Source organism: Balaenoptera musculus, chromosome 15 (genome assembly GCF_009873245.2).
Source record: "Balaenoptera musculus isolate JJ_BM4_2016_0621 chromosome 15, mBalMus1.pri.v3, whole genome shotgun sequence".
Classification (NCBI taxonomy): domain Eukaryota; kingdom Metazoa; phylum Chordata; class Mammalia; order Artiodactyla; family Balaenopteridae; genus Balaenoptera; species Balaenoptera musculus.
Window position 1 is genome coordinate 71,883,281 of NC_045799.1, and position 25,211 is coordinate 71,908,491.

A 25,211-nucleotide genomic window follows, 5' to 3' on the forward strand; every position below is an offset into this window, starting at 1 on the left:
AAAGCTGCCCTTGCCAACCCTTCCATTCCTCCCGGCCTGTCCCAGACCCCCACTCACCGCCTAAGTTGATGACGCAGGAGGCGATGATGATGAGGACCCCCCCTACCAGCGCCACGATGCTTAAGAGCTTGGCCACGCGACCCAGACGCTGGGCCCCATCCACGTCCCCCTGCTGCAGGCTGTTCCGGGACTGGGGTTAGGGTGAGGGGTGGGGGCACCAGCCCAGCCGGGATCAGGTGTGAGAGTCGTCCAGAGGAGACAGGCCAGTTGGTAGCAGTGGTTAAGGGAGGAAGGGGATTGGAGAGGCAGCAGGAGGAGGGCACAGGTCAGTAAGGCTGTGTGAAATGTCTCAACTTCCCTCCCACCTGAAGGGGTAGGGCTCAGAAGGTGAAATCCTAGGAAGAGGCAAGGAAAGGCCCTGTAATTGGGAAGTGAGGTCCATGCAGAGAGGGGAGGGAAGGCAAGGTTACTCCTGGGGCTCTGTCCCAGCACTGGCAGGAAGCTGGGAGCCACAGCAGGCCTGGGCCAGGGTCCCTTGGGGCTCACCATGACGGCATAAGCGAAGGCCACGATGTTGACAGGCCACATGGGGCAGAAGCAGGACAGGATGGCGAGGATGATGTAGTCCCGAGGTTTCTGGGTGCCTTCACCCCCCTCCACCCCAGACCCTGCCAGCTGGGAACTAGGGTGGCGGCTCAGGCTACCTCGGGGAGATCCTGAATGCCCACTGTGAGCCCTTCCTAGTCTATCTTCCTCAACCAGCTGCTGCAACACACGGGGTGGAGCCCCATTGGCTGGGGGGGTTTTTGTTGAGGATGGTGAGTGAGGCTGGGGGGCTGGACCCTCTTCCCCATCACCATCACCAGCCTGCAGGGGAACCACTACCCCATTCTCCTGCTTTTCTCCCACGTTCTCAGTCAGGACCTCTGAGGTGGGGTCCTCCTGGGTAGGGGGCTCTGGCTGAAGGACTGGCTTGGAGGTGGGCTGGGAAGCTGGCTGGGGTTCTGGCTGAGGGTCTGGCTGGGGGTCCAGCTGGGGGTCTGGCTGGGGAGCAGGCTCTGAGGCTGGCGCAAGTGGGGCTGCGGATTCCAGGTTGGACCCCTGGTTTGCAGTGGCCTCTTTGCTCACTTCTGGTTTGGATGGTAGCTCTTGGCATGTTTCTTCGGTGCTGGAGTTGGCCTTTGATTCCCCTCCTGGGCTTGAGCTGAGGTCTCTGGCCTGAGCTGTTTCTGGGGCCATGGTTGGGGTCTCTGTGGTTTCTGGAGCCAGCCCAGCCTTGGGCTCTGTGTCCACAGGGGCCCCAGTTATGTCTGGTCCTGGCTGCAGGGTCTCTGGCTCATCTGGGACCCCAGCTGGGATCTGGGGAGGACCAGTTCCAGCTTCAGAATGGCCAGGCCCTTCTCCCTGGGTCTGGGGACCCTCCTCTACCCCCTTCATCTCAGAGACCTGAGAGCTGCTGGCTGCCATCTTGAGATAGGAGAGGGGAGAGGGCCTCTGTGGGAAGGATAGAGCAGCAGAGACAGCAGCAAATCCTGGAAGAGGAGGAGACAGGCTTAGTGTGAGGAGGGAAGAGGTAGCTCTCAGCACTGCAGCCCAAGAGGGCAATGCTCCTATCTCAGGGCCAGCCTTGGGCTGCCTCTGGGGAAAGGAAGAAAAGTTGGGGTTTCCTTTGCTTTGGGGTGGGACATCTCTGGGGAGGAGTGCTCTGCTCAGTCTTCTGGTTAGAGAGCCCTGGGAAGATGAGCCCTTTTGTAAACAGGATCCTCCCCATGGTCTCTTCCTGGGTCCACCCAACAAGATCCAGACTCTCAGATCCTAGTAGATACCACAGCACCCCAAAATCAACAAGCTGTTCAGAGACCCATGCACTCCGGTAGGCAGACTGGGCAGAGAACCCCGAAACTCGCATTCCACTCCCTCTGCATCAATCCTCCCTTCCTCCCTGGGCGCCCAGCGGTGCGGTTTGCTTGATGCGCCTTTGGGGCGTAGACGCCCGCGCCCCTCCCTGGGGGACCTGGGCATCTCCTCTGAGCCCCTTCCCAGCCCCTCTCCCAGGGATTTCCTCGCCCCCGGGGGACCGGCGCCGCCTCCTCCCATTGGCGTGGTGCGCCCAGCACCACCAGCCAGTCCGCCAGGCGCCCGAATTCCCGTACAGCCCTCCCGGCGTCCGCTGTCTGTCCGTCCACTCCTACCCGCAGCCTCAGTCCATTCCCGTCTTACCTCGACGCCGGCCTCCAAACTGCTCCCGCTGCTGCCGCCGCCGCCGCCGCGGTTGCAGCAGCCGCAGCCCGGGAGGGAGCAAGTCAGCGAGCGAGGGAGGGAGGCGGCGGGTCTCCCCTCCCCTCTGCTCATCCCCTCCTCCCCTCCTCTCAGGTCCCCTCCCCTACGCTCCGCTGCCGCGCACCGCCCCCGCCCCTTGCACGCCTCCCGCCCCTCGCGGCCAGCCGGAGGGAGCCACGCGTGCCAGGTCCCGCGTTACCTGGGCAACCGGCCGGGGGACCACTCGCACCGCTCCCTAGCCCTTCCCCCGCGCGCCTCTTGGGGGTGCCTCCTTCCCATGCCCCGGCCCCCTCCCGCCAACGGTCACCGGGGGCCCTGGCAGAGGCAGGGGGTTAGGGGAAACGGAGAGGGGTCTTCGAGGAGAGACAGGACCAGTGGGACAGGCAGGACCAGGTGGAGGCACCCCTAGAGGCAGAAAGAAGGGGAGATGAGGCAAGACTTGTGGAGGCTGCAGAGGATGACCAGGGTGGGGTTTCAAGAGAAGGGAGCCTGCAGAACAGGAAGTCCCTCTACCCCCAAGGAAGCAGCAGCAGAAATGGGTACTGGAAGGCTCAAGAAAAGGTCCTTGGAAGGGTCAGAGCAAGGACTGGGAAGGGAATTGCAAGGGGCAGGGTAGAGGCTGCAAGGGCAGTCTGGAACAGCAGGAGGGGGCTGGGGCAGAGGAGCCCGAGTAAGAGCAGGTTGGACCACGCCAAGAATGAAGAGAAAAAGTGGGGAGAAGTGCAGTTTTTATTCTCAACCTCATTGTTCCCAGTCTTAGGGCTCACAGTTGCCCAGTCTTTTCGCAGCTACATCATCCACCATCAACTCTCAGGGCCTTAAGGGTATGTAGGTATTTGGCTGAGCAGCAGGCAATCGGTCTGGATGGGGGAAAGCAGCATTTATGTCCCACAACTGTTTGGGTTTCTGACCCAGGCCTCTTCAAGCCTCCAGGGGCTATTCTGGGCCTGTGCAGACTGGGTATTCCCCAGAGACTCCGGAGTCCTGGAACGTGCTCTCCACAGTCACCGGAGCCTCAGCCCCACCCTGAATCTGGACTGCAGCCACTGATGCTGCCTCTGGGGAGGAAGGAGCCAGAGCCCCAGAGCTGCACAGGGCAGAGCAAGACTGGGACAGACAACAGGCCTAAGAATCCCCTTAGGGGTGGGGACAGGGGGCTTGGTGAGAGCAATTCATTCATTGAGTCTGAGACAGGTTTTTATTTAAAATTTATTGTAATGGGGTCCGCGCAAAAGGAGGGGGTGAAGGGTGGGGAACATGCAGGGGACACAGGAACACGATGACATGGCCAGGGCCACAGCTTCTGTCGCGGGGGGAGGGATGAAAAGAAAAGGCCAGGGATGGAGCTGGGGTGGAAGAGGGAAGGGGGAGACACTGTGGCTGCATTCCCCCCACCCCCAGGAAGCACCTCTAGTCCCTGGATCCCCCCCCATTTACCCTGGCCCCCTAAGATTCCATCTCTTGTTCTGCCTCTGGCCCTAGTGGCTCCTTCTTTTGCTCCCCTTGACTTGTTTTCCCCTGACAGATTCTCAAGCAGGATGATATTTAGGGCCTGACCCCAAACCACCCCACCTTATGAAGGTACAAACTCTGCCTTCCCTGTTTCTGCCCCTCCTCAAATCTCACCTTTCCCCCTCTCTGGGACAGAATCTTTGATTTCCCTCCTTCCTCTCCTCCCTCCCCCTGGAAAAAAAAAAAAAAAGCACCAACTCCCCAGGGAGGGGCAGCAGACAGTAGGGGGACACTGAAAGGAGGAGAGGAAGAAGGACCATCGAGGGAAAGGCTCACAAATCCCTGGAAGGGCAGGGCAGGGGGTTACAGAGAGGAGAGGGGGTGAGGGCAGTGGCCACTCCTGTCCTCTGCCACCCCTGCCCACTGTCCAGGGGGCCTCAACACAACCGAGGGGACAGGTGTGTGTGGGGTCAGGTCTGACAGGGAGAAGAGAGGAGCAGAAGAAACAAATCATTAAAACCTAGCGAATTCCCCTAAGAAAACACTTCTTCCTCCTTTTCTTCTGGAGGCTCCTTGGTTGATGGGGGAAATAGTGAGGAATTGGTGGGAAGAGAGAGGGGAAGAGGAGATGGTACCAAGGGACTTTCCTCCATTCTCCCCTCTCCCCCCCACCAACTTGGAGCTCACCAGGGTTGGGAGGGAAGTGGCTGAGAGCTCACAGGCACCCCCTCGGCCCCCGAGAGGGAGCCCACAGCTGTGGGAGGGGCTGCCACTGCCGCCGCCGCCGCTGCCGCCGCCGCTGCCGCCATTGGACAGACCTCACCTGTACCTGCAAGGTGAGAAACACCAGATCACAGCGCAATCTGAATGGCAAGAGCCTTGCCCCTTGCCCCAGACTCTTTCCCAGACAACCTCCCGTGGGACACAGCCGTTGCTCACTTCCTGTTTGGTCCCCAGAGATTTTAGCCCACATCCTTACCCAGTTCTCCTGAAAGGCCCTCCCTGTCCCCAGAAGTCTCCCTAACTTGGGTGATAGATGGGCATCCCTGGCCTTCCTAAGATCCCCTATTGGGCCCTTTGAGCCCCCTCGTCCCACACGCCCCATCCCACCCCCCCCAGCCATGCCCCACGCCTTGCCTTGTGGGTGCGGGGGTCCCCCTCAGCAGGTGGGCTGTGGCTGGGGGGCGTCTCCCGGGACAGGGGGGGCGGCCCCCCCCAGATGGGTCTGCATGTGGCCGGCCAGCTGGGCAGGGGTCTTGCAGTGCACGCTGCACAGCTTGCACAGGATGCGGTCAGCCCGCGGGGCCTGGAGCCCATGGTCCTTCACCGCGTGGATGCGCAGGTATGCTGCCGTGGTGAAGCCTATGGGGGGGGTGGATTGGGATGGGGGGGTGGGGGTCAGCCAGGCGGAGACCCCAGAGACGGGGTTGTTCTCCTAGGCTGGGGACACCCTCCTCAGATGGCCCTGTCCTCCTCCCACCACATCCTTGGTAGCCTGGGGCCAACTACTCTGCTGGGGCTGGTGGGGCATAGCTCCTCCCTGAGCTTGAGAACTGGTTGAGTGGTGTTGGCTTTTGGGCCTTGGTATCCACAGAACCCATCCTCTGTGGCTGGGGGATCTCTCCTGGGGTGACCGGACACTGATTCCTAGCCACTTGAAGAGTTGACCCTCAGCAGAGACGGCTGTGTCCCCTCCCTCCAGTGCCCCATGCAGTCTCAGACCGGTTACTCAGTGAAGAAGTGAATTTGTTCAAAAGCAGCTTGCTCTACTACTGAGGCATGGCAAGTACTTGTTAAATCCCTGCCATTGTACTCCACTTGCCCCAGGAGCTGAAGACAAGAACTTGTGGCTGCACAGCTGAAACCTTGCCTTCTGACCCTTGGGAACTGGCTTCCTTGACCACTCCTTCCCCAAAGCAGTTGTGTCCCCCTCCCATCTCCCCACACACACCCAGAAGTGGACTCTTTCTGGTAGATCATCTCCTCAAGCCATGACCTCTTCGAACTTAGTGATGATGTTTAGTCATCCCAATGTTGCTTCATTTGCTTTCTAAAGGGCTCTAGATGCCACGAGCTCTTGGCTACAGCACCTTTAACCCACATCTGTGGAAGGGCCTCTGGTTCTGTCTCCACCCTTTGTCCCCGACACCCCCCCGGCACCTCTCAGCATGTACCTTTGTTGCAGAGCTCACAGACATGGTGAGGGCCCTGGCTGTGCACCTTCATGTGGTCCGAAATATAAGCCGAGCTCAACATCTTGCCACACACATGACATGGCACCTTCTCCTCGTGTCGTACTGTGTGGGCCCGCAGCCGATCCTTCGTAGCAAAAGCTGCCTCACATTTCTGGGGAGGGGGGAGGGGCGTGGGGGGTGTCAGGAGAGTTAAAGCTTCGGGGAGTAGGGAGAGGGGGGCAAGAGGTTAAAGGAATCAGAGCCTTGGGGATCTTTGATCTGTAGGAAATGGGAGTGAGATGATGAGGCCTTGAAGAAGGGATGAAAAAATGGAGTGAAAAAGCAAAAAGAAGAGAGAGAGAAAAAGGGGGTCTGAGAGGCTGAACTCAGACAACTACAATGAGGATCAAAATCATGAAAACCAGGACAGGAGGAGGCGGGCTTCCTACCTCACATTTGAAGGGCCGTTCTGTTGAGTGCACTTGTCTGACGTGACTGTTGAGGTGATCCGGCCTGGGGATACGTTGGGGTTGGGGTTAGGGCCCTGGGGTGTGGAGGTGTCCCCGAGTCTGCCTAACACAGTACAGCAGGCCTTTCCCTGGGTCCCTACATTTTCTCCCAAGCCCGGGGTTTCAGAGTCCTGGTAAGGCAGGAAATCCCTCCTCTGGCGCAGGGCTGCCTCGGCCTCCTCCCACTCGAGGCTGTCCTACAACCCAAGGACCCACCTCCTTTGCTAAGTACCACCCCCTGCTCCCTGGTAACCAGGAGAGGCTGTCCGCCCTCCTCCCTGGGAGTGGCTCCCTGTCCCCATTCTCAGAAACCTCCCTCCCTCCCCACCAGCCAAGGCCAGGCCACCTCCATCGCCGACCGTCCCTCCCTCCCCACCCGCCTAGTGGGCGGCCGAAGCCCCGTGCACACCGGGAGAAGCTCTTGCCACAGTGGGAGCAGTTGTAGGGCTTGTGTACAGCGCCGTCATGTGAGCGCACGTGGTAGCTCATGCGGTCCTTGCGCTTGAAGCGCTGCTGGCACACCGGGCACTGGTAGGGCTTCTCGTCCGAGTGCGACAGCTTGTGTCGGTTCAGGTGGTAGACGTCGCGGAAAGCCTTGCCGCACATCTCGCAGGCGTGGTTCTTCCGGATGCGCTTTCCCGAGGCGGTCGTGGTCACCACGCCACCGGCGGCCACTGCGGCCGCTCCGCCGCCGGCACCCGCTTCTCCCCCTCCCCCGCCGGCTCCGCTCAGCTGGGGCACGCTCAGGAGGCTCAGGGGCACCATGGTGGGCATCTTCATAGCACCCGAAGGGACCCGGCCGGCTTTGGCTCCCGTGTGGATGGCCTCGTGCCTCCGGAGGTTGTAGCCGTTCTTGAACTCCTTGGCGCACAGGGCACAGATGTAGGGCCCCTTGCTCTTTGTCTTCTTCTCCAAGGCAGATGCGACCGGGGCCACGGCGACCGTCGAGGTTGGGGCAACGACGGCGGTGGCCGCGGCTGCGGCGATGGTGGCGGCAGAGACAGGGGGCGCGGCCTCAGCGGCGGGCGCCGACACCGGCGGGGGCGGCGGAGGGGGCGCCGGGGGCTGCTTCAGAGCCGCTGTGTCCACAGTGGAGGCGGCGGCCGGGGCCGGGGGCGCAGCAGCAACGGCGGCGGCGGCGGCAGCGGCGGCGGCCGCGGCTGCGGCGGCGGCGGACTCCTGGGCGGCGGCGAGAACCGGGAGCAAGTCCACCTGGAGGGGCTCGGCCGCCGGGGCCTGGGGCGTGGGTGGGGGCGCCGGCGCGGCCTGCGAAAACAAGGCGCCGTGTGGGCCACGGCCGCGGGTCGGCGCCCTCCCAGCCCGGCCCGCCACGGCCGGCCCCTACTCACCTGGAATGGACTCTGGGCGCAGCCCTGGGAGGCAAAGAAGCGGGACTGGAGCTCAGCCCCGACCTGCAGGGGGTTCTGGGCGTGACCCTGAGGTGGCGGGAAGGAGTTCATGAGGCCGCCCACCCCCCGGGAGTCCAGGCCCAGCACGGGGAAGGGGGGGGCCAGCAGCGTGCAAGGGAACACGGGGAACATGGCCTCGGCCACGGCGGGGCCCCCGGGGCTCAGCGGGGGCCGGGGGCGCGGGCCGCGCGGGGCCCGGGCTCGGGGCGCCGCCCCCGGCCGGCCGGGCTGGGCCGCGCCGAACGCATGGCCCGCGGGCCGCCCCGCCGCCCGCGCACCCCGGCCGGCGGGAGGGAGGGAAGGAGGGCGCCTGGCGGGCCGCGGAGCGCGGCGGAGACGGCGGCGGCGACGCCCCCTGGGTGGGGGCGGGAGGCCCCGCGGGGCCGGGGGCCGGGGGCGGGGGCCCGGGCGGCGGCGGCGGCGGCGGCGGTTGGAGCCTGGCGGGGCGGGGTGGGGGGAGCGAGGGAGCAGCCTCGGCCCCCGCCGCGCGCGCGCCCAGCCGGCGCCTCGGGGAGGGCGGGGGAGGGCGCGAGGGAGGGAGGGGGACAGCTGCGCGCGCACCGGGCGCGCGGAGGGGGGGTGGGACGGGAGGGGGTGTGGGGCGGGGGGGTGGGGCGGGGGAGGGGGTTGTTACCTGGAAGATGAAGCTGCTCCAGTTGCCTGGATCCATGGCGGAGGGAGGGAGGGAGGTGGCTCGCGCTCACCCTGGGGCGGGAGGAGGAGGAGGAGGCGGCAGTGGGGGAGGGGGAACCCGGGGAGGAGGTGCGCGGGGCGGGCGGGAGGGGGGGAGGAGGAGGAGGAGGAGGGTGGGGGGGAGCGGAGCACACTGCGCGCGGGGAGGGAGGGAGGGCGGGCGGGGGGCGCGAGGACACACAAGAGGCTGGAGCGGGCGCGAGCGCGAGCGCGCGCGAGGCCAGCGGGAGGGGGGAGGTACGAGAGGGACTCTGGCGGGAGGAGGGACGGGGGAGCCACTCAGCAGCTGGAGTCGCCCTAAGCGCGAGACCCCTGAGACGGCCGCTGATTGGCTGACGATGGCGCAGGTGGTGGGCGCGCGGGAGACGGGGCGGCTTCTCTTTCCCCCCTGAAAGATTCCACCCCCCGCCTCCCTCCACCAGCGGCCGTTACTTCGCGCGCACGCGCACAAGCTCGCTGTCGTTGCCGAGCGGGAGAGTAGGGGAGCGCGCGCCTGGGGTACGGATGGGGCGGGGCTAAGCTCTAAGCGCGCGCCCGCCTAACGGTTGTCGTCCTCGGACTCTCGCGGTAGCTTTTTGTGTCCTCTGGGCCACCGTCCCTGCCCCCTCCCACTCCAGCGGTTTATTTACAATCCTGCGCTGCTTCGTGTTTTCCCAAAGATGGCGCCCAAAGAAGTTAACCCGCGAAGCTTGTGGCCCATCCCAAGAGCAATTATACCCCGGCCCCGCCCTCGCAGTCCCAAGAATCAGGCTGAAGCAACGGAGTGAAAACTGTATTTACAGGACAAGCAATTACACAAGGATTTAAAAAGAGAAAAAAAAAGGCAGAGTGAGGAGGGGAGCCGGCAGTCAGGAGGGCCCGCAGCGCTGGCCCGCGGCAAGACCCAGGATGTTCGCCTGCAACACAGGAGGCAAAGGGAGAGCAGCGTTAGGGCCGGGCAGGGCACAGGCCAGGGGGAGGAGGGGGCCCGAGTCTCATGAGCTCACCTTCAGGAACGACTCCATCTGTTTCCCGGATATGCCCTCCACGCGTTCCAGGTCCTCCACCTGGCAGGACAGCAGCGATGGGGAAGGGGTCTAGGGAGTGCCAGGCTTCCCCCACCCAACTCCATTCCGGGGCTGTCCTCCCTGGGTCATTACCTGGCTGAAGGGCCCGTGGAGCTCTCTCCAGCCCACGATGAGCTGAGCCTTCTTTTGGCCAATGCGCTGCAGGCTGCGCAGATCCCGGGCTGACCCTTCATTCAGCAGATCTAATATTTTTTGGCGCCCATGGGCCAGTAGCTCCGGGCTGATCTGTAGCTCCCAGCAGTCCTCACCCCTCTCCTCCGGCTCTGAGGCATCCAGGGACTCCAGCTATGAGGCAGGAGGAGGTGAGTGACAGAAACAGCAGTAACAGCAGTAAACCACTCTGGACTCCTCTGCCAAGGATAGGAACCTAACAGCACCTACCTCCCCGCCCTCCCCAGCCTCTTTCCCTCCTGTCCAGTGTCTGTCCCAAAACCCTTCCCTCTGCTCACTCTCTGGGTTGATTCTCATTTTATCCGACTTGTGAAAGAGTAGAATAGTGTTGCTGTGAAGATCAAATGAGTTAATGAATGTAAAACACACAGTGAGCTCTTAAATCTGGTCCCTCATTTCTAAAAGGAAAGAATAAGCTCTTTCACCCCTAGGAAAGCACATAGAAGGTACTCAACAAGTGACACATTCCCGATGTCATCTCAGTTTTTAGGTAGGTCTTTCAGTGTTGTTTCATTTCTTGACTATTTAGGCTGTTTGCCTAAATGGGCTCTGAAGTTTGTAGAGGGCAGGACCCAGGCTGCACAGTGTACCTAGTAAGTAGCTACTGACTGAGAGTAAGAGCCAGCACGAAGAAAGGAAAGTAACAGGTGATGGACACCCACCCCACTAAGTACATTCATATTACTGCATTTCATCCTAAATGCCCTGTGAGACATCACTGCATTCAGAGGGTAAGCAACTTGGAAGAGCTGTAAATAGCTGATAAGTGTTCTGACAGGCCATGTAACTCTTTGGCCAGTACTCTTCCCACTAGAGCTCTCTACCCCTTACTTCTCCTGGGTTCTAGGTAAAGCCTAAGCCTTCGGCTACTCTCACCTTTCTCTTCCGGCCTTTCTTCTTCAAGATATGGATCTCGGCACTTGGGTATGCTGCCTGCTCCTGAACTGAAAGCAAGAATTGTGAGCTGGAATCACAGCAGAGGCCACTCTTCAGCCCCCCTGGTAGCCACTTGGTTCTTCCATTACTGATTCCCCAGTTCCCCTCCAGCCTGAGTTAATCTTCTTTTGTTCTGTTTCCACACGACCTTTCTTATACCTTATTTGAAACTAATCTCAGTTGGTCTTTCATGATAATCAGTCATGCACTGGTCAGTCTACCCCATGGTACTAAATGCCCGAGAGCAGTGCACCCAGCTCTTATTTCACATCCTCCTCCCCCTTCCCATGGTGGGAGGACATGAGTGACATGAGGACAGCTGCTCCAAACACCTCCTTCCTTCTAAGATCTCTGTTATCTGGGCCCTCCTGGCCGCCAGAGCCAAACTTACTCAGTTGTAGGGGCATCACCACAGCCTTTTTGAGGGGCTTAGCCACTGTGACTGTGCGGCGGGCAAGGGGTCGGAGCATTGTGGGAGAGTAGTTCTCTTTCTCCTTCGGGTCTGCAGCCTCCTGGGCCAGCACCTTGGCTTCCAGTTCTTTTTGCTTCATCTTAAGCCTCTGTTAGAAAGGATCAGGGAGAGATATGACCCAGAACCAACTTTAGGGCAGTAGATTAGGACAGTGAGTGTTCAGGGCTCTGAGGCCTTAAAAGGGCAGGGCGAGGACCAACAGGAGAAATTACCAGGAGACAGCTGGAGCCCAATGTAATTAAGGGCTTTCTAGTGATCAGGGCTGTCCAGAGGTGGAACAAGCTTCCTTGTGAAATACTGAAGGGAAGTTCAAGCAGAGAGTCCTCACTTAATATGAACTGAGATTTAGGAAATAGCAATGTCTTGCATTTGTACTTTTACCTGGAATTTTTTTTTTCTCTCACCTCCTCACATCTGACCTCAATTATTTTTCAAAGTTCAGCCATGTTAAGGACATTCAAGCAGAAGCTGGAGAACTGAGGGATTCCAGTGTTGGGTGAAAATTGGATGCTGGTCCAGCCTTTCAGTGTCCTTCCCTATCTGAAGATCCTCGGGCTGCTTCTCAAGGCCAGTAGGAATCCCAGCCCCAACCCCCAACACTTACCTCAATTTCCAGATCCTTCGCCTCCACTGTCTTCATAAGCACCATCCGCTCTCGCCTCGGGGTGCTCAGCAGAGGGGTCCCCTGGCTCCCCTGGGAGCCCAGCAGACGGTCCAAGCTTAGAAGGCGCTCCACCATAGCTGGGTCCATGCTACTTAGCTTCTGTAGGGGGCTGAGCAGACAAAGAGGTTACTCCCCACTTACCTCTTCTCTCATCACCCTCTCCAGCCGCAGATTCCTCTCATCCTGCCTTAACTTGGTGTTTCTGTGGTTCCAGAACCCTGCTGTTAACCTGCTAGGCAACCCTGAACAAGTCATCGAGACTCTCTGGGTGCTGTGCCTTCTTCAGGCGAAGGGGGGTTGATCACTACCTACCCAAGTAACTTCTCAGGGATGCCAGGAGATCAGATGAGAAGAAGTATTTAATGAACACCTGAGTGGCAGGTGTTCATGGGGTCTAAGACATCAGTGCCCTGCCCTGAAGGCACTCACTGTCTAACAAAGTAAGAGACCGTGATAAGGTGACAGCAAGGGCCAGGAGCCTGTCCATTTGGAGGGGCAGTCGGTGAAAGATTCACAGAGGAGGTCATCTTCAGCAGGGCTCTGAAAACCTTCACCTCAAATGCCAAGCCTTTCTCCTGTGAGCAGTAGGAAAGGCCCATTCAAATAGAGTCCTGACTTAATCTGAACATGATAATGCCTAACATTTGTTCCTTCTGTCTGGAATTTTTCCCCTCACACCTGATCTCAATTATCATTCAAAGTCAGTTTGATGCCCCCTTTCCCATGATGCCAGCTTGATTGTATATCTTCTTTCCTACACTGTGAACTAGCTCCTCGAGGACAGAGACTCTCCTGTTCTTTGTGTATAAGTGCCTAGAAGAGCAGGATCAGAAAATACAGGTGAACACAGAAGTCATTTCTTCCTTCCCGGCTCTCACAGAACAAGAGGATCCTCCTTCCTTATTGTGCTCTGTACTATCGACCTTGCATCATATACTGATGTTCCCATCTTGCTTCCTCTACTGAAACTTGAGCTCCCTGAGGTCAGGGTCTGTCTAGGTCTGGTGTGCCCCATTCTCTGAGATTACCCAAGGTGCCTATCTGACAGAAACCTTGCCTGTTTCACACATAATACAGATGTACGGGTGTGTATGTTTCTCTGAGTCTGTACACATAGGAGAGGGGACTGCTGACAAATGGCTTAAGAAGGACAAGATAGAGAGATGGGGTTCCAAGTGAACACAAGCACCAACCACCTTTTTATGTATGCCATCCTTCCTTAACTACAATAGTCCCCTGGGGCAGACTGTGCACTAATCCTTGGCCACCTCAGGTCACCTCTAGTCTTAGGACTTACAGAGTTTAGAGAAGCTTTATTTGGGCTAGGGGTAGAAAAAGGACAAAGTTCAAACTGCAGCTGGATCCTTGAAGGGCTAGGTGGCCAGACACAGAAAGCAAGACCACTAAACAGGGGTGACCTGAATATTAGTGCATACTGGGCCATGAGGTGGGGCTATCAGAACCAGGGAAGGAGGCCACACACCTCCCTGGTTTAGAGAGGCTTTGTTCGGATTGAGGGTAGAAGCAGGGCAAAGTTAGGACAGCAGCTGACTCCATGGAAAGTCACAGAAAGGTTGGACTCTAACATACAGACTGAGTCTCCATGAGACATCTCTCTTCATCTCTTATCTCCTTTGCTTTGCTCTTACCCTTGGGACCTGAAAGACCGGGTCCTCATTACTCCTTGAACCAGAAGCAAAAGTACTCATCCTTGAAACATCGGTGCCAAAATGTGAGATTTTGCTGACTGCCTAAAGGGGTTGGAAAACAGAAAGGCGGGGCTAGGAGCTCAAGGAGGAGCCTCCTTATGGCCCCCAGCTGCAGCGTCAAGGCTGGAGGTTGATCTTAGCACTTCAGTGAATTCAGTAGAGTAGGATTTTGGGTGAATCCAGTGGAAGAACAAGTTTACAGCTCAAGGATCCGACAGGCTAAACCCAATGCTACTCTGCACCCAACCCAGACACAACAGGAAAGGGAATATGCCCAAGACCCCTCCCTCTCTGCTCACCTGAGTTTCTGGGAGGCAGAAGATGCTGCTGCTGGGGGTTCAGGGCTCCCAGTCTCCTCTTCCTCAGGGCCTCGGGCTCTCTTTGCTTCTGATGGGCCTAGCAGTTCTTTCTTAGACAGTTTAATAGGTGCCAAGACTAGGGGAAGATGGCAGGGTAGGGGAAAAAGGGGGTGTCAACTTCTTTGCTGATGCTTGGTGGATTCAGCAAACTCCCCAGTTGTCCAGACTGGGCCTTTCCACTCCTACCAACCCCAGTCCTCACCATGAAGCTGTAAGCTCTCATTGGTAAAAGGCCGATTGATCACCTCCTTGGACCTGGCTGCAAAGTTGAGTGCAGAGACTGTGTCTAGGTAGAAGCGTCTCTCAGGGGCAATGTTGGCGATCAGGATGCTGTGGGCCGAGCCACCCAGAGAGTCCTGAGGGACGGGGATGGGGCAGGGTGGGTGGGTCAGAAGCCCCACCTTCCCCTTCCCTGACTGCTGTCCCCCAACACCCCAGCAGGCCTGAGAACCCCCTTCTCTAGCTCCTTTTACCCGAGATGGGAGGCCTGACCTGCAACAGGCGAGTAAGCTTGCTGTCCCGGTAGGGCACCCGAGGGAGGCCCTGGTTCAGCGCATCGACCACCTTGCCCAGTACAAAGAGGGAGGTGTTGATGGCTCCACTCTCCTTCAGCCGCAGGCCCTTGTTGCCTGTGCGCCGGTTGTCCTCTGAGCCAGCCAAGTCAATCAGGTAGAGTTTTCCCTCCCGCTGGCGAAATGGGGCCAAACGTTCCCGCTGATCCACCTGGGGGTAAGAGCAAGGGCTCCAGTTTAGCTCAGGCTTCAGGGGCTTCCCAGGTCCTCACCCCTGTCAGTGGGTCTCACCTTAACCAGGAGCACAGCGTGACTGCGGGAGGAGCGCTGGTTGAGCCGGGTGGCTCCTACTGTCCGATTTCGACTGGCTGGCAGGAAATGCCGCTCAAAATCAGCAAAGCTAGTGATGGGCTTCTGCGTGAGGCCCGGAATCAGGATGTTTCCTCGGCAGTCTTCTCGGATCACCAGGTCTCCTGATGAAGGTTCCAAGAGGTCTAATACCTGTTTGAGCAGTGGGAGGCAGGGCCAATCCTCCAGTTACAGGCTGCTTACTTCCTGGCTATTGGGCTCCTTTTCTCTGCTGATTCTCAGAGTTGTGCCATCCACTACCCCAACCTCTGTCTTTCCAGGTCTTACGCCTTCTTGCTAGAGCAAAGCTTCATGTTCCAGAACTGGGTCTGATTTTGACCCTTTGTCTCTTCCCTCCCTGATCAGAAAGGGGCCTCACCTTTTCCTGGTAGATCTCTAAATAGGACATAGTGACAGAGAGGGCCCATGGTCGGCCCTCAGCGCTCTCCTCCCTTGTGAGCTGTAGGAGGTCCATGAGAGCCCGGGGAATCACCCCAGGTTGCTCTGGGCTGCCCAGCATTGTGTGCGTCTTCCCTGGAAAAGGAGTGGAAAGAGCTGTGAGAATTTCTTCCCCACTCCCGAGTCCTTTCTGACCCGTAGCTGTTCTGTATCTGGCTTCCTCACCTGCTCCTGTGGGCCCATAGGCAAGCACACTGGCATTCTGCCCTTCCAACAGGTGCCTTAGGATGGGCTGCACTGATCCTGCATAGATGTCCTGCTGAGAGCTCCTCTCCCCATAGAAAGCATCAAACCTGCAGGCAGGAAGAAAGGAGGGGATTAGTGGAGGGTTCCATTCTCGCCCAGACCTAGAGGATAAAACTGGCCTCAGATTTAAGAGTCTCTATCCTTTTTCTTGCACAAAGACCCAAGAAAGCACCCACTGAACACCGTTCCATCCCAGTCTGTGTATTGGTGTTGAAACACAGAGATGAATTTGATGTCCCTGCTCTTGGGAGTTCTGCAGCCTGGTGGCAGGAAACGAGAACGCACTAGGAGCAGTAGCATTCTGCCTGGGGAAGGAGGATTTTGCCAGAGAAGAGAAAGATACTCTAAGTATCAAAAATAGCACACAAACAAGACATGGTATGAAAGGGCAGGGTATATCACAGGATATATAGAAAGTAGTATTTGTACACCGTAATGGAGTAAAGAGAGGATGCTGCTTATGACTAGGTGAGACTCAACACACCTGTAGTCCATGCAGTGCACTCCAGCGGAGAAGCTGTGGCTAAGGCCACAGCAGGGATTAGTATAAGTGGAGTGTAGCATGTGTTAGGGGGAATGAGGTTGGAAAGAAACTGAAGCCAAATTGTCAAGGGCCTAGAACAGGGTTGGCAAACTTCTTCCATAAAAAGCCAGATAGTAAATATTTGGGGCTCTGTGGACCACATGGTTCCTTTCACAACTACTCAACTCTGCCGCTGCAGTCGGGCAGAAAGCAGCCACAGGTAATATGTAAATAAACGCGCGTGGTTGTGTTCCAATAAAGCTTTATTTACAAAAAGATTCTCGGCAGATTTGACCTGTAGAATGTAGTTTGCCACCCTCTGGCCTAGAATAACAGGCCAAGGAGGCTGAACTTTAAATCTCCAAAGGAATTTTAAAGTAGCTGCCCTTGTGAGTTCTGTCCCCAAACGTGGGTGGTTGTCTCCAACACCACCCAGCTGTAGCCTGGGTTGGCTAGCTGGTCTGTGCTCCCCCAACCCTTCCCACACCTCCCCAAGACCCGAGTTGGGGCTCCCCTGCTTACCTTCGCTGCTCCTTCCCCACTTTGTGCCTATTTCCCCTGTAAGACTGTGAACAGTAACTTGTGTCTGATTCAGCCCCCAGTCTTCCGCACAGTATCCTACAGAGAACCCATCACAGTGGGCACCTATGAACATTTCCTGAATGAACAAACGAAGGTGTGGCGAACAAAGCTGTGCTAAGGAAGGAGCAAGGATCCTGAGGAGGAAGGTCTGAGAAACTGTCTGGGCAAGTGATGGTGTGAGCAGGCCTAGAAGAGAGAGGATAGGAGGGAGAGTGGCCTGAACCTTACTGGTATTTGAGAGTCTCCTGGTGGTTCCTCCAGTTGGCAATCTCTAGAGAACAGCTGTCCAGGCCCCGTACACAGGGGGTATCATTTTCTCCAGCTGTTCCATCCACAAATGGCCGCAGTCGCACAGCTACCCTTACTCGAGCTGGAGGTGGGCGCCGGCCAGCTCCCACCTTGCTTAGCCGACAGCGACTGGCTCCTGGAAGAAGATAATTTTTAGGTGTGAAGTATGGTGGTAGCTTTGCTGAGAAGTAAGGGTAAGGGTCTTGGAGGAGGAGGTAGTTAACTTAGCTGACCCCTGAAGGATGAGTAGGGTCACTGCCAAGCATTCCAGGCAGAAAGAAAGGCACGTGCAAAAGCCTGGAGGTGTGAAAGCACGGCCCCCTTGGAGAACTGGTGAGGCAGGAGAACTGTGTGTTCTGTTGGTGAGGGCGAGCACAGAAGGGCAGGATGGAAGAAAAAGATGAATCAAATACATGGTCTCAGGCAGAGTGCAGTGGGGCGGGGTGGGGGTGGTTTGAAGGAGAGAGATTATCTATAGGCTGGTACTGTAAACCAGATCGCGTACTTAGCAAACGTTAACATTTATGAAGCACTGACTACATGCTAGGCACACTTTAATCTCCATGGTGTCACTGAGAGGTAGCTTCTGTTAGTCCCATTTTACCAGTGAAGACGCTCGTAGAGGCACAGCAGCTCTTCCAAGCACCTCAGTGTTTTATGCCTGGAGCATATTACCAGATATTGTAATAAGATATTACCTTATCTTGTATCATAACCTACATTGTGTCTTTTTGCTCTTCAGAGGAATAAGCAGAACAAAACCCCAGCATCTTAGACTAGAGACCCCCGTAACCTTGACAACAGAGGCAGGGAAGGAGGCCTGGAGGCTGGGGTCCTGCGGATACCACTGGGAGGGCCGGGGGCCACAGCTCATTTCGGGGGAAGCTCTTTCCACCCTGGCCATGCTGTGGGTGTCCCCAAGCTTGGCCTCAGTTCCTATCCCACTCAGTAAGTAGGTCCAGTGGGGTGTAGACTGTAATGTATACACAAATAACCTGGAAGATCTAGTTAAAATATGGATTTGGCTTCAGTCCCTGGGGAGATGCCTAAGGTTCTGCACTTCTAGCAACTCCCAGGTGATGCTGCTACTGCTGGTGGGACACACTTTGGTCAGTCAAGGTGTAGCAGACCAGGACCTCATGGGGTTGTTCTAGGGTTAAAAGAGTTGACATATGCCCCTATCTAAAATCAGTCAATGAACTGCCTGACCTTTCTGTGCCTTTGTTTCTTACCTGGAGTTTATTATACATATAAATACATACATACACACATATGCCCCCCGCCAAACTGTTAATGATGGTTTTCTCTCAATGGGGGATTATGTGGGTTTATTTTCTATGTTACCCAGTTCTGTAATGCTGTAATGTTTGCATTAAAAAATAATAATAATAATGACACTGTGGACATCTTTGGAAGGGATAAGGTTAAGAGGCAGCCCCCAGTCCCTTTCTGTCCCAGCTCAGTTTGCAAAGGCACTAACATGCAATCATCTATGGTAAGCTTTCTGTTTAGTTTGCTTCCCATAATTAAATCTAAGTCATTTAGCGGGGGGCTGGGGTGGGGGATTATGAATTATTTTTATCATCAGAAAACACAATTAAGATAAAACTAAAAAAAAAAAAAAAAAGCTGTGAGGATTCCTGTGAGGACTGAATGGGCTGAAAAAAATCTTACGAGGAGGGTATTTCTCTATTTTATATTGGAGGATACCATACTATAACTCACAGCTAACAGCAGAATTCAAACCTAGATCTCATCTCTAAAAATTTGCTTTTAATGAGGATGTCGTATTGCCTCCCTGTCATGTACCAACTGGGTACATGGGAAAGTTCTTGGTAGCTCTGACTCTCTCCTTTTTTGCTGGTGGTAGCAGCTGGTTGTTGGGAACCACAGGCCTTTCTTGGCAAGAGGCTGGCCAACACAGAAACAGCAGGACAAAAAGGTGGACAGACTAACCCTGGGAAGAACCTTATGCATAAGTAAGGTATACACATAGCAGACAGTCCATTCCAAAAACTGGGCCTTGGACTTCCCTGGTAATCCAGTGGTTAAGAATCCACCTTCCAATGCAGCGGACGCAGGTTCGATCCCTGGTTGGAGAACTAAGATCCCACATGCTGCAGGGCAACTAAGCCCTCACGTCGCAACTACTGAGCCCACATGCCGCAACTACTGAGCCCGTGTGCTGCAACTACTGAGCCCGTGCACTCTAGAGCCTGCATGCCACAACAGAAGATTCTGCATGCCGCAAGGAAGATCCCACATGCCACAAGGAAGATCCCACATGCCGCAATTAAGACCCAACGCAGCCAAATAAATAAATATTAAAAAAACCAAAAACTGGGCCTCTGTTCCTTCATCTGACAAATGAAGCTAGTAACACCATTTCTCACTTTAAGGTTTACAAAGCACTTGGGAATCTAGTTTTCATTTGACCCTCATGGCAATCCTAAAAGTCAGAAGTAGAAACCTGCAGATGCACCTGTGCAGACAAGAAAGCTAAGATGCAAAGAGGTTCACTGACTTGTCAAAAAATGTGTGCAGGAGCCTCTCCTTGCCTATCTTTCCCAGGGTTTTTTTGGTGAGAACAGAGAAAGATGGCAGATACAGAAGCACTTAAGGAAGTTCAGTGATCAATACAAAGGGAAGGGGAAGTCTGTGGTGATGAAGAAAGAGTATAGACTCTGGCTAGACAGAGCTGAATTTAAATTCCAGCTCTAACACTTATTACCTTGTGACCCTGGGCAAGTGATTTAACATCCATATGCCCCAGTTTCCTTGTCTATAAAATGGGGTGGGGAGGGCCTTGGAAGATCTTAACAAGGATTGAAAGAAGTAAAATGTCAACAGAGTAACTAGTACATAGTAAGTAGGTTGGTAATAATTCAAGGTTGGAAAAAATTCAAAGTAAGATGGCCTGGGTTCAAATCCCAGCTCTGCCACTTACAACTAACTAAATAACCTGGGGAAATGATTTTCCATTCCTGTGCAATTTCCACACCTGTAAAGTGGGAATAAATAAAAATAACTACTCGTTGGGCTGTTAAGGCAATAATAAGGTAACTCATGTAAAAGTGCTTAGCACAGCACTGGTACTTGATAAAAGCTCAGTAAGTGTTTTATTATATATTCATCCATCTTCCAAATGAGGAAACGTCAGTATAGAGAGGTTAGCTAGGTTGCCCATAGTCAACAGCTAGCTAGTGACAGTTTCAGATGAAGGTCTAACTCCAAAGTTCATTATGTGATTCCTCGGGCCTTCTCAGCCCCTTCATCTTTGTATCCCCATGGGCCTTAGAGTCGGAGACAAGTTCCATCTACTAGCTGTGTGACCTTGGGAAGGCTTCTTAACCTCTTCAAGCGTTAGTTTCTCTTTTTGTTTTTGTTTTTGGATAGTTACATTTTTTTTAAATTAATTATTTATTTTTGGCTGTGTTGGGTCTTCGTTGCTGCACGCGGGCTTTTTCTAGTTGCCGCGAGCGGGGCTACTCTTCATTGCGGTGCGCGGGCTTCTCATTGCGGTGGCTTCTCTTGTTGCGGAGCACGGGCTCTAGGCGCATGGGCTTCAGTAGTTGTGGCACGTGGGCTCAGTAGTTGTGGCTCAGGGGGCTTAGTTGCTCTGCGGCATGTGGGATCTTCTGGGACCAGGGCTCGAACCTGTGACCCCTGCATTGGCAGGCGGATTCTTAACCGCTGAGCCACCAGGGAAGCTGAAGCCTTAGTTTCTTGTTATAAAAATGACAGTGTCTACCCTCATAAGACTGTGAGGAGTCAGAGAAATAATGTACATACAATGTTTAGCACAGTGCTGGCAGTAAGTACTCAGCGATGTCAGCTATTGTTATTGTTATTATTACACTCTTTCTCTTGCTACTCACTCCCCTCAAGGCAGCAACTCACTTCTGCCCTCAGCAGGGTCACCAATGACCTCCTTACTGCTAAATCCAATAGGCAAGCTCAGTCCCCATCCTGTTTGACTTCGCAGCAGTATTCAACACCCTTGATCTGCTTTCCTTTGGGAAAGGTACTTTTCCCTTAGTTTCCCTGCCACCCACCAGCTCTCTATTCACTCCTCAGTTTCTGCCAGTCTTAAATGTTTTTCCTAAACTCCTTCTATCCTCTCTCTAGATCAGGGTTGCTCAATTTCTGCACTATTGGTATTGGGGGCTGGACAATTCTTTGGGGGTGGGGCCCACTGTGCACTGTAGGAAGTGTAGCACACACCCCCCCTGCCCCACCAGTGTAACAACCAAAAATGTCTCCAGACATCGCAAATGTCCCCACGGGGAACAAAACTGCCCCTAGTTGAGAACCACTACTGACTGACTAATCATGGGCAAGGTCACCTGCTCTCTTGGCTTCGGTTACCACCTCAAAGCTGATGACTCCTAATTGACACCTCCACACCACAGGCTCTCCTGAACTTTGGATCTGCATTCCCAGCTGCTGCCCTGACACCTCTTCTTACATGGTTCTCAGGTATTTCAAACTCCACCCATCTTAAACTGAATCCTTCCCCGTCTCTCTGCAACCCCATCTTCCTTCTATGCTCTCTAACGTAAATAAATGGAACCAACCCCAAAGATGGGAGAGTTCTTAATTCCACCTCCTCTCTCATCTCCCACACCAGTTCTTCATTAACATCTGTCAATTCTACCTTTTTTAATGAGTCTACTTCTCTCCATCCCCACTGCACAATCTTTGCCAAGGTTGTCTTCATCTCAACAGCCTCCCAACTGGTCTCCTTGCCTCCAGTCTCATTCCCTTCCAATCATTCTCCCTCCACTTCCTTCCTTGTATTGTAAGCTCTCAGTCATAATGAATTTCCTTCAATTCCTACAACACACCAAGTTCTCTCACACCTTTGGGCCTTTGCATATGCTATTCTCTCTCCCTGGAATATCTTCCTTACCACCTCCTGCCGCCTCCCAAGCAATTGGGGTAAATCCTTACACCTTACTTCCTCTAAAAAAAACCTTCCCTTGTAAAATTACTGCCCCATTAAGGCTCTGTTAGGTGAGCCCATGGCTCTCTTTAGCTTCTCCATCCAAGCACTCATCACACTCCACTGTAACTGCATATTTGTCTGTCTTCTCCAAGTAACTGTGAACTCTGCTCACTTTTATATTCCCAATGCCAGGCACAGACTAGGCTCTCCGGGAATATTTGCTGAACAAATTAAGATCTGACTGACTGACTAACATAAAACATTGGCTTGTTCGTTTCCTGTTTTCTTCATAAAAGTGGCCACTGCCATTCTTGCCTCAAAGCTCACAGTCCAGGGGAGGACAGATGGAGAGGCACATGCACACATCTGCCAATGGTAGAAGAGTCTATCCCTTTCATCATAAAAGCAACTTTGAGGTTGGGCAAAGCTAGTACTTCTAATTATTTCTCCTAATTTTCCCCTCTCCCACAATTCCCAAGCTTCATTCAACTTAACTCTTACTGATGAGGAAATTGAGCCAAAGAGAGCATCTTTGGCCTCTCTTTACATCATAAATAAGAAATTGATCATTTGGTGGTCTTTTCGTCCCACCAAAGCCTGGCGAACTCCTATCCAACCTTTGAAACCCACTTCAAATATCACTTCCTTAATGAAGTCTTCCCAGAATACCCAAGGGTTTACTTCAGCTTCTGTGCTCCCTATAGCAGTTTATACATATCTCTCGTTGCTTTTCATGTTATAGATTTATATGACTATCTACTGAAACAGACTATAAGCTCCTCTAGGGAAGGGACAATGTTCATTCAAGCATTTTTATGATATCTACTATGTACCAGACACAGTGGGTCTTAGAAGGGTGAGGGGGTGTTGTGCTCAGACAGCAGGAATATCATGTGCTTGGGCATAATGGTTAAGGGCAGAGGCTCTGGAATCAGACTGCTTGGGTGTGAATTCAGACCCCAATATTTACTAGTTGTGTTAACTTTGGGCAAGCTTTTTAATCCATCTATGCCTCAGTTTCTTCATCTGTAAAACAGGAACAATAATAGTAAACCACCTCATAGCATTGTGTGGAGAGTAAATGATTCATCACCATAAAGTACTTACAACTGTGCCTGGCACCTAGCAAGGGCTCAACATGTGTTTGACATCTTACTAGATAGCTGTTTCTTCACAGGGGCTGACAAACACTAAGGTCTCAAATAAATTACTGTGGTGCCCATTATAATCACTTATCAGAATTCAGTCTACAGGAAGAGAGCAGAGCAAGATTCTGAATGTCCTAACAGCCTTTCCAACCCTAAAATAGCGCTGACTGCCAAGGCTAGAGTGTAAGGAAACAAACAGTCCCTTATTTCCCTTTTCTGTGATCTCAGCACATCCTATGCTGTCAACTCACACCCAGCTGCAGCCCGTCTGAAACTCTTACCTCTCTCAGGGATCTCCCTGCACCCAAACAACACGTCATACATGAACCCTTCCACCATACGCGCATCCAGCTCCCTTTTGTCCCTATGGTTAGAGTATTAGCTACTTTTCGGTCGCTTACTCTTGTAGTCTGAGATGGGTCATTGTCCCCATTTTACGAAGAAAACTGAAGCTCACAAGGGAAAAGTGCGCTGGGCTCAAAAGTGCGCCGGAACCAGGTCTCAACCCGGGTCTACTGATCTGCGTCGAGAGCAAGAAACAGTGAGGAGGAAGCAGCCTACGACTCCCACACTCCCAGCTCCCCCCGCCCCCGCCCCCGCGCTATTCCTGGGTCTCCCGGACAACTCGCGGAGCCGGGACCGGACTCCGACCTATCGCCCCACAAGTCTCCAGACCACGGCACCCACCCTGCCCGGGCTCGCGTACCCGAGGTCGCCGCCGCCATCTCGCGTCGCCTCCGCACCGGGACCCCCGCGTCCATCCTACTCCTTCCTTGGGCCCGCCTCTCCATTCGAATTTCCCGCTGCCCCGCCCTCTTTCCCGGGCTCCACCAATCACGGCTACATGCCGCCGGAAGCCCCAGCTTGTGCCTCGCCCCTATTCCGCCCTCTAGGGCTCGCCTCCGGGTCCTGCAAGAAAAAGTTTCCCCTGGAGTAGAATGCATTCGCGCACGTCGGCTACGCGGCCGTTGACGTCCGGCTGGCGCTCCCGCGCAAACTCCGGAGCCCGACGCGTTGGTGACAGTGGCCGTCGGGGGAGCTGGTGAGCGCCGCCCGGCACTGGGTTCCTTTTACCGTCTGGGTTTCGAGGCATAGATTTGCGTTAAGTGTAGTTTTCGCCTCATTTTTTTACCCCTTCAAATAACTACGAATTTTGGTACGAATCAAGCAGAGGGTGATCGAAGGCACTTCATCGATTTATCCAAAAATTTCTCTGAATACAATTTTTGCTATTCTAGTGGCATAATAAGACACATTATAGGAATAAGGAAGATGTTCACGGAAACGGGATTATTCTAAACGACTAGTAGTGGTCTTCGGTTTTACAGTTTTTTGCTTCAGAAGTTGTTTCTCGCGCTTGTGAGGCGGGAATTGTTCTGTGGGTTTGGGGACTTGCCCTCAGGACAAGTCAACGGTGCTTCAACGTCTGGTCACTAATTTAGGTCAGGACCACGCTGGCTGGATTGTGGACAATCACGTTGCACTCACCTCTTGCTGAGCCCACAGCCACTCTGGGGTGCAGAGGCCAGGTGACATTTGTGTCCCCTTACGTCGCATATCTGAGCCGATGAGACCAGCTCGGATGTCCTTTACTTTGTAACTCAGCACTCAACACGTCGGAGTGAGGGTTAAAGCATTGCTCGGTCTGTTTCATAGTCAACTTCACCCTTGGTCCCATGTCCTGTGGATTTAGTCGTCTGTTAAGTAGTTCCCTATCCCTTCTGGAAGCTTAACCAGGGATGATCATCCCATCTTTGAGCTCCTGGTAGGGCCCTGGTTTAGACACTATGTCCAGCCTATCAAAAAACAAATATTAGACCAGTGGGTCTCAAATTTTAGGGCCTTGGAATCCCTTTGAATTCTTAAAAATTGAGGCCCCAAAGATCTTCTGTTTATATGGACTTTATTTATCCATATTTACAGTGTTAGAAATGAATACAAGTTTAAAACATGTATTAATGCACTTAAAAATTACAGAAACAAATATGTAGAGACAGAAAGTTGATTAATGGTTGCCAAGGGATGGTAAGGGGTTGATGAACTGGGACTGTTGCTAATAGGTATGGAATTTCTTTGGGGGGTGATGGAAATGTTGTGGAATTAAACAGTGGTGATAGTTGCACAACATAGTGAATGTACTAAAAACCACTAAAATGTACACTTACGAATGGTAAGTTTTATGTTATATGAATTATATCTCCATTAAAAAAATTGCCAAAAATTACAATAACAAACCCATTACATAGAACATAGAAAACATTT

The 25,211-nt window shown here is 54.2% G+C and overlaps 3 protein-coding genes and 1 long non-coding RNA gene across 9 annotated transcripts in view; 1 reads left to right on the forward strand and 3 right to left on the reverse strand.

Annotated features, from left to right (window-relative positions):
- The window catches only part of PRRT2 (proline rich transmembrane protein 2), a 3,549-nt gene extending 1,208 nt beyond the window's left edge, over positions 1-2,341 (reverse strand). Inside the window, exons 1-4 of one of the 2 annotated variants that reach the window (XM_036824466.1) lie at positions 2,221-2,324; positions 1,447-1,532; positions 547-1,359; positions 58-190 (exon numbers count right to left, since the gene is read on the reverse strand). In XM_036824466.1, the coding sequence (XP_036680361.1) occupies positions 58-190; positions 547-1,359; positions 1,447-1,467 (967 nt within the window). In that variant the 5' untranslated portion in view covers positions 1,468-1,532; positions 2,221-2,324. Of the gene's footprint in view, positions 1-57; positions 191-546; positions 1,533-2,220 lie in introns of both variants that reach the window. The other variant, XM_036824465.1, reaches the window with a different exon arrangement.
- LOC118880681 overlaps positions 1-7,533 on the forward strand; it is a 17,485-nt gene extending 9,952 nt beyond the window's left edge. Inside the window, exon 3 of the long non-coding RNA XR_005016363.1 lies at positions 7,512-7,533. This is a non-coding gene — a long non-coding RNA (uncharacterized LOC118880681). The remainder of the gene's footprint in view (positions 1-7,511) is intronic.
- On the reverse strand, positions 3,465-8,596 carry MAZ (MYC associated zinc finger protein). 5 transcript variants are annotated; one of them, XM_036824462.1, is made up of 7 exons: positions 8,459-8,596; positions 7,765-7,851; positions 6,825-7,681; positions 6,356-6,419; positions 5,907-6,078; positions 4,870-5,094; positions 4,408-4,561 (listed from the first exon to the last, which is right to left on the reverse strand). In XM_036824462.1, exons 1-6 carry the CDS (start codon positions 8,492-8,494, stop codon positions 4,892-4,894), a joined length of 1,419 nt encoding a protein of 472 aa, XP_036680357.1. In that variant the 5' UTR covers positions 8,495-8,596; the 3' UTR covers positions 4,408-4,561; positions 4,870-4,891. The 5 variants fall into 5 exon arrangements, with proteins under 5 accessions (XP_036680358.1, XP_036680356.1, XP_036680357.1 ...); XM_036824463.1 differs by lacking the exon at positions 4,870-5,094 and having other exon boundaries at positions 3,465-4,561; XM_036824460.1 differs by lacking the exon at positions 8,459-8,596 and having other exon boundaries at positions 7,765-8,035.
- A 678-nt stretch (positions 8,597-9,274) lies between these two features.
- On the reverse strand, positions 9,275-23,742 carry KIF22 (kinesin family member 22). Its single transcript, XM_036824181.1, has 14 exons — positions 23,656-23,742; positions 16,794-16,989; positions 15,380-15,507; positions 15,135-15,289; positions 14,699-14,908; positions 14,388-14,618; positions 14,098-14,251; positions 13,836-13,971; positions 11,768-11,936; positions 11,083-11,251; positions 10,632-10,699; positions 9,657-9,869; positions 9,504-9,563; positions 9,275-9,413 (listed from the first exon to the last, which is right to left on the reverse strand). The coding sequence occupies exons 1-14, from the start codon at positions 23,738-23,740 to the stop codon at positions 9,366-9,368; spliced, it is 2,022 nt and encodes a 673-aa protein (XP_036680076.1). The 5' UTR covers positions 23,741-23,742; the 3' UTR covers positions 9,275-9,365.
- Positions 23,743-25,211: the final 1,469 nt, after the last annotated feature.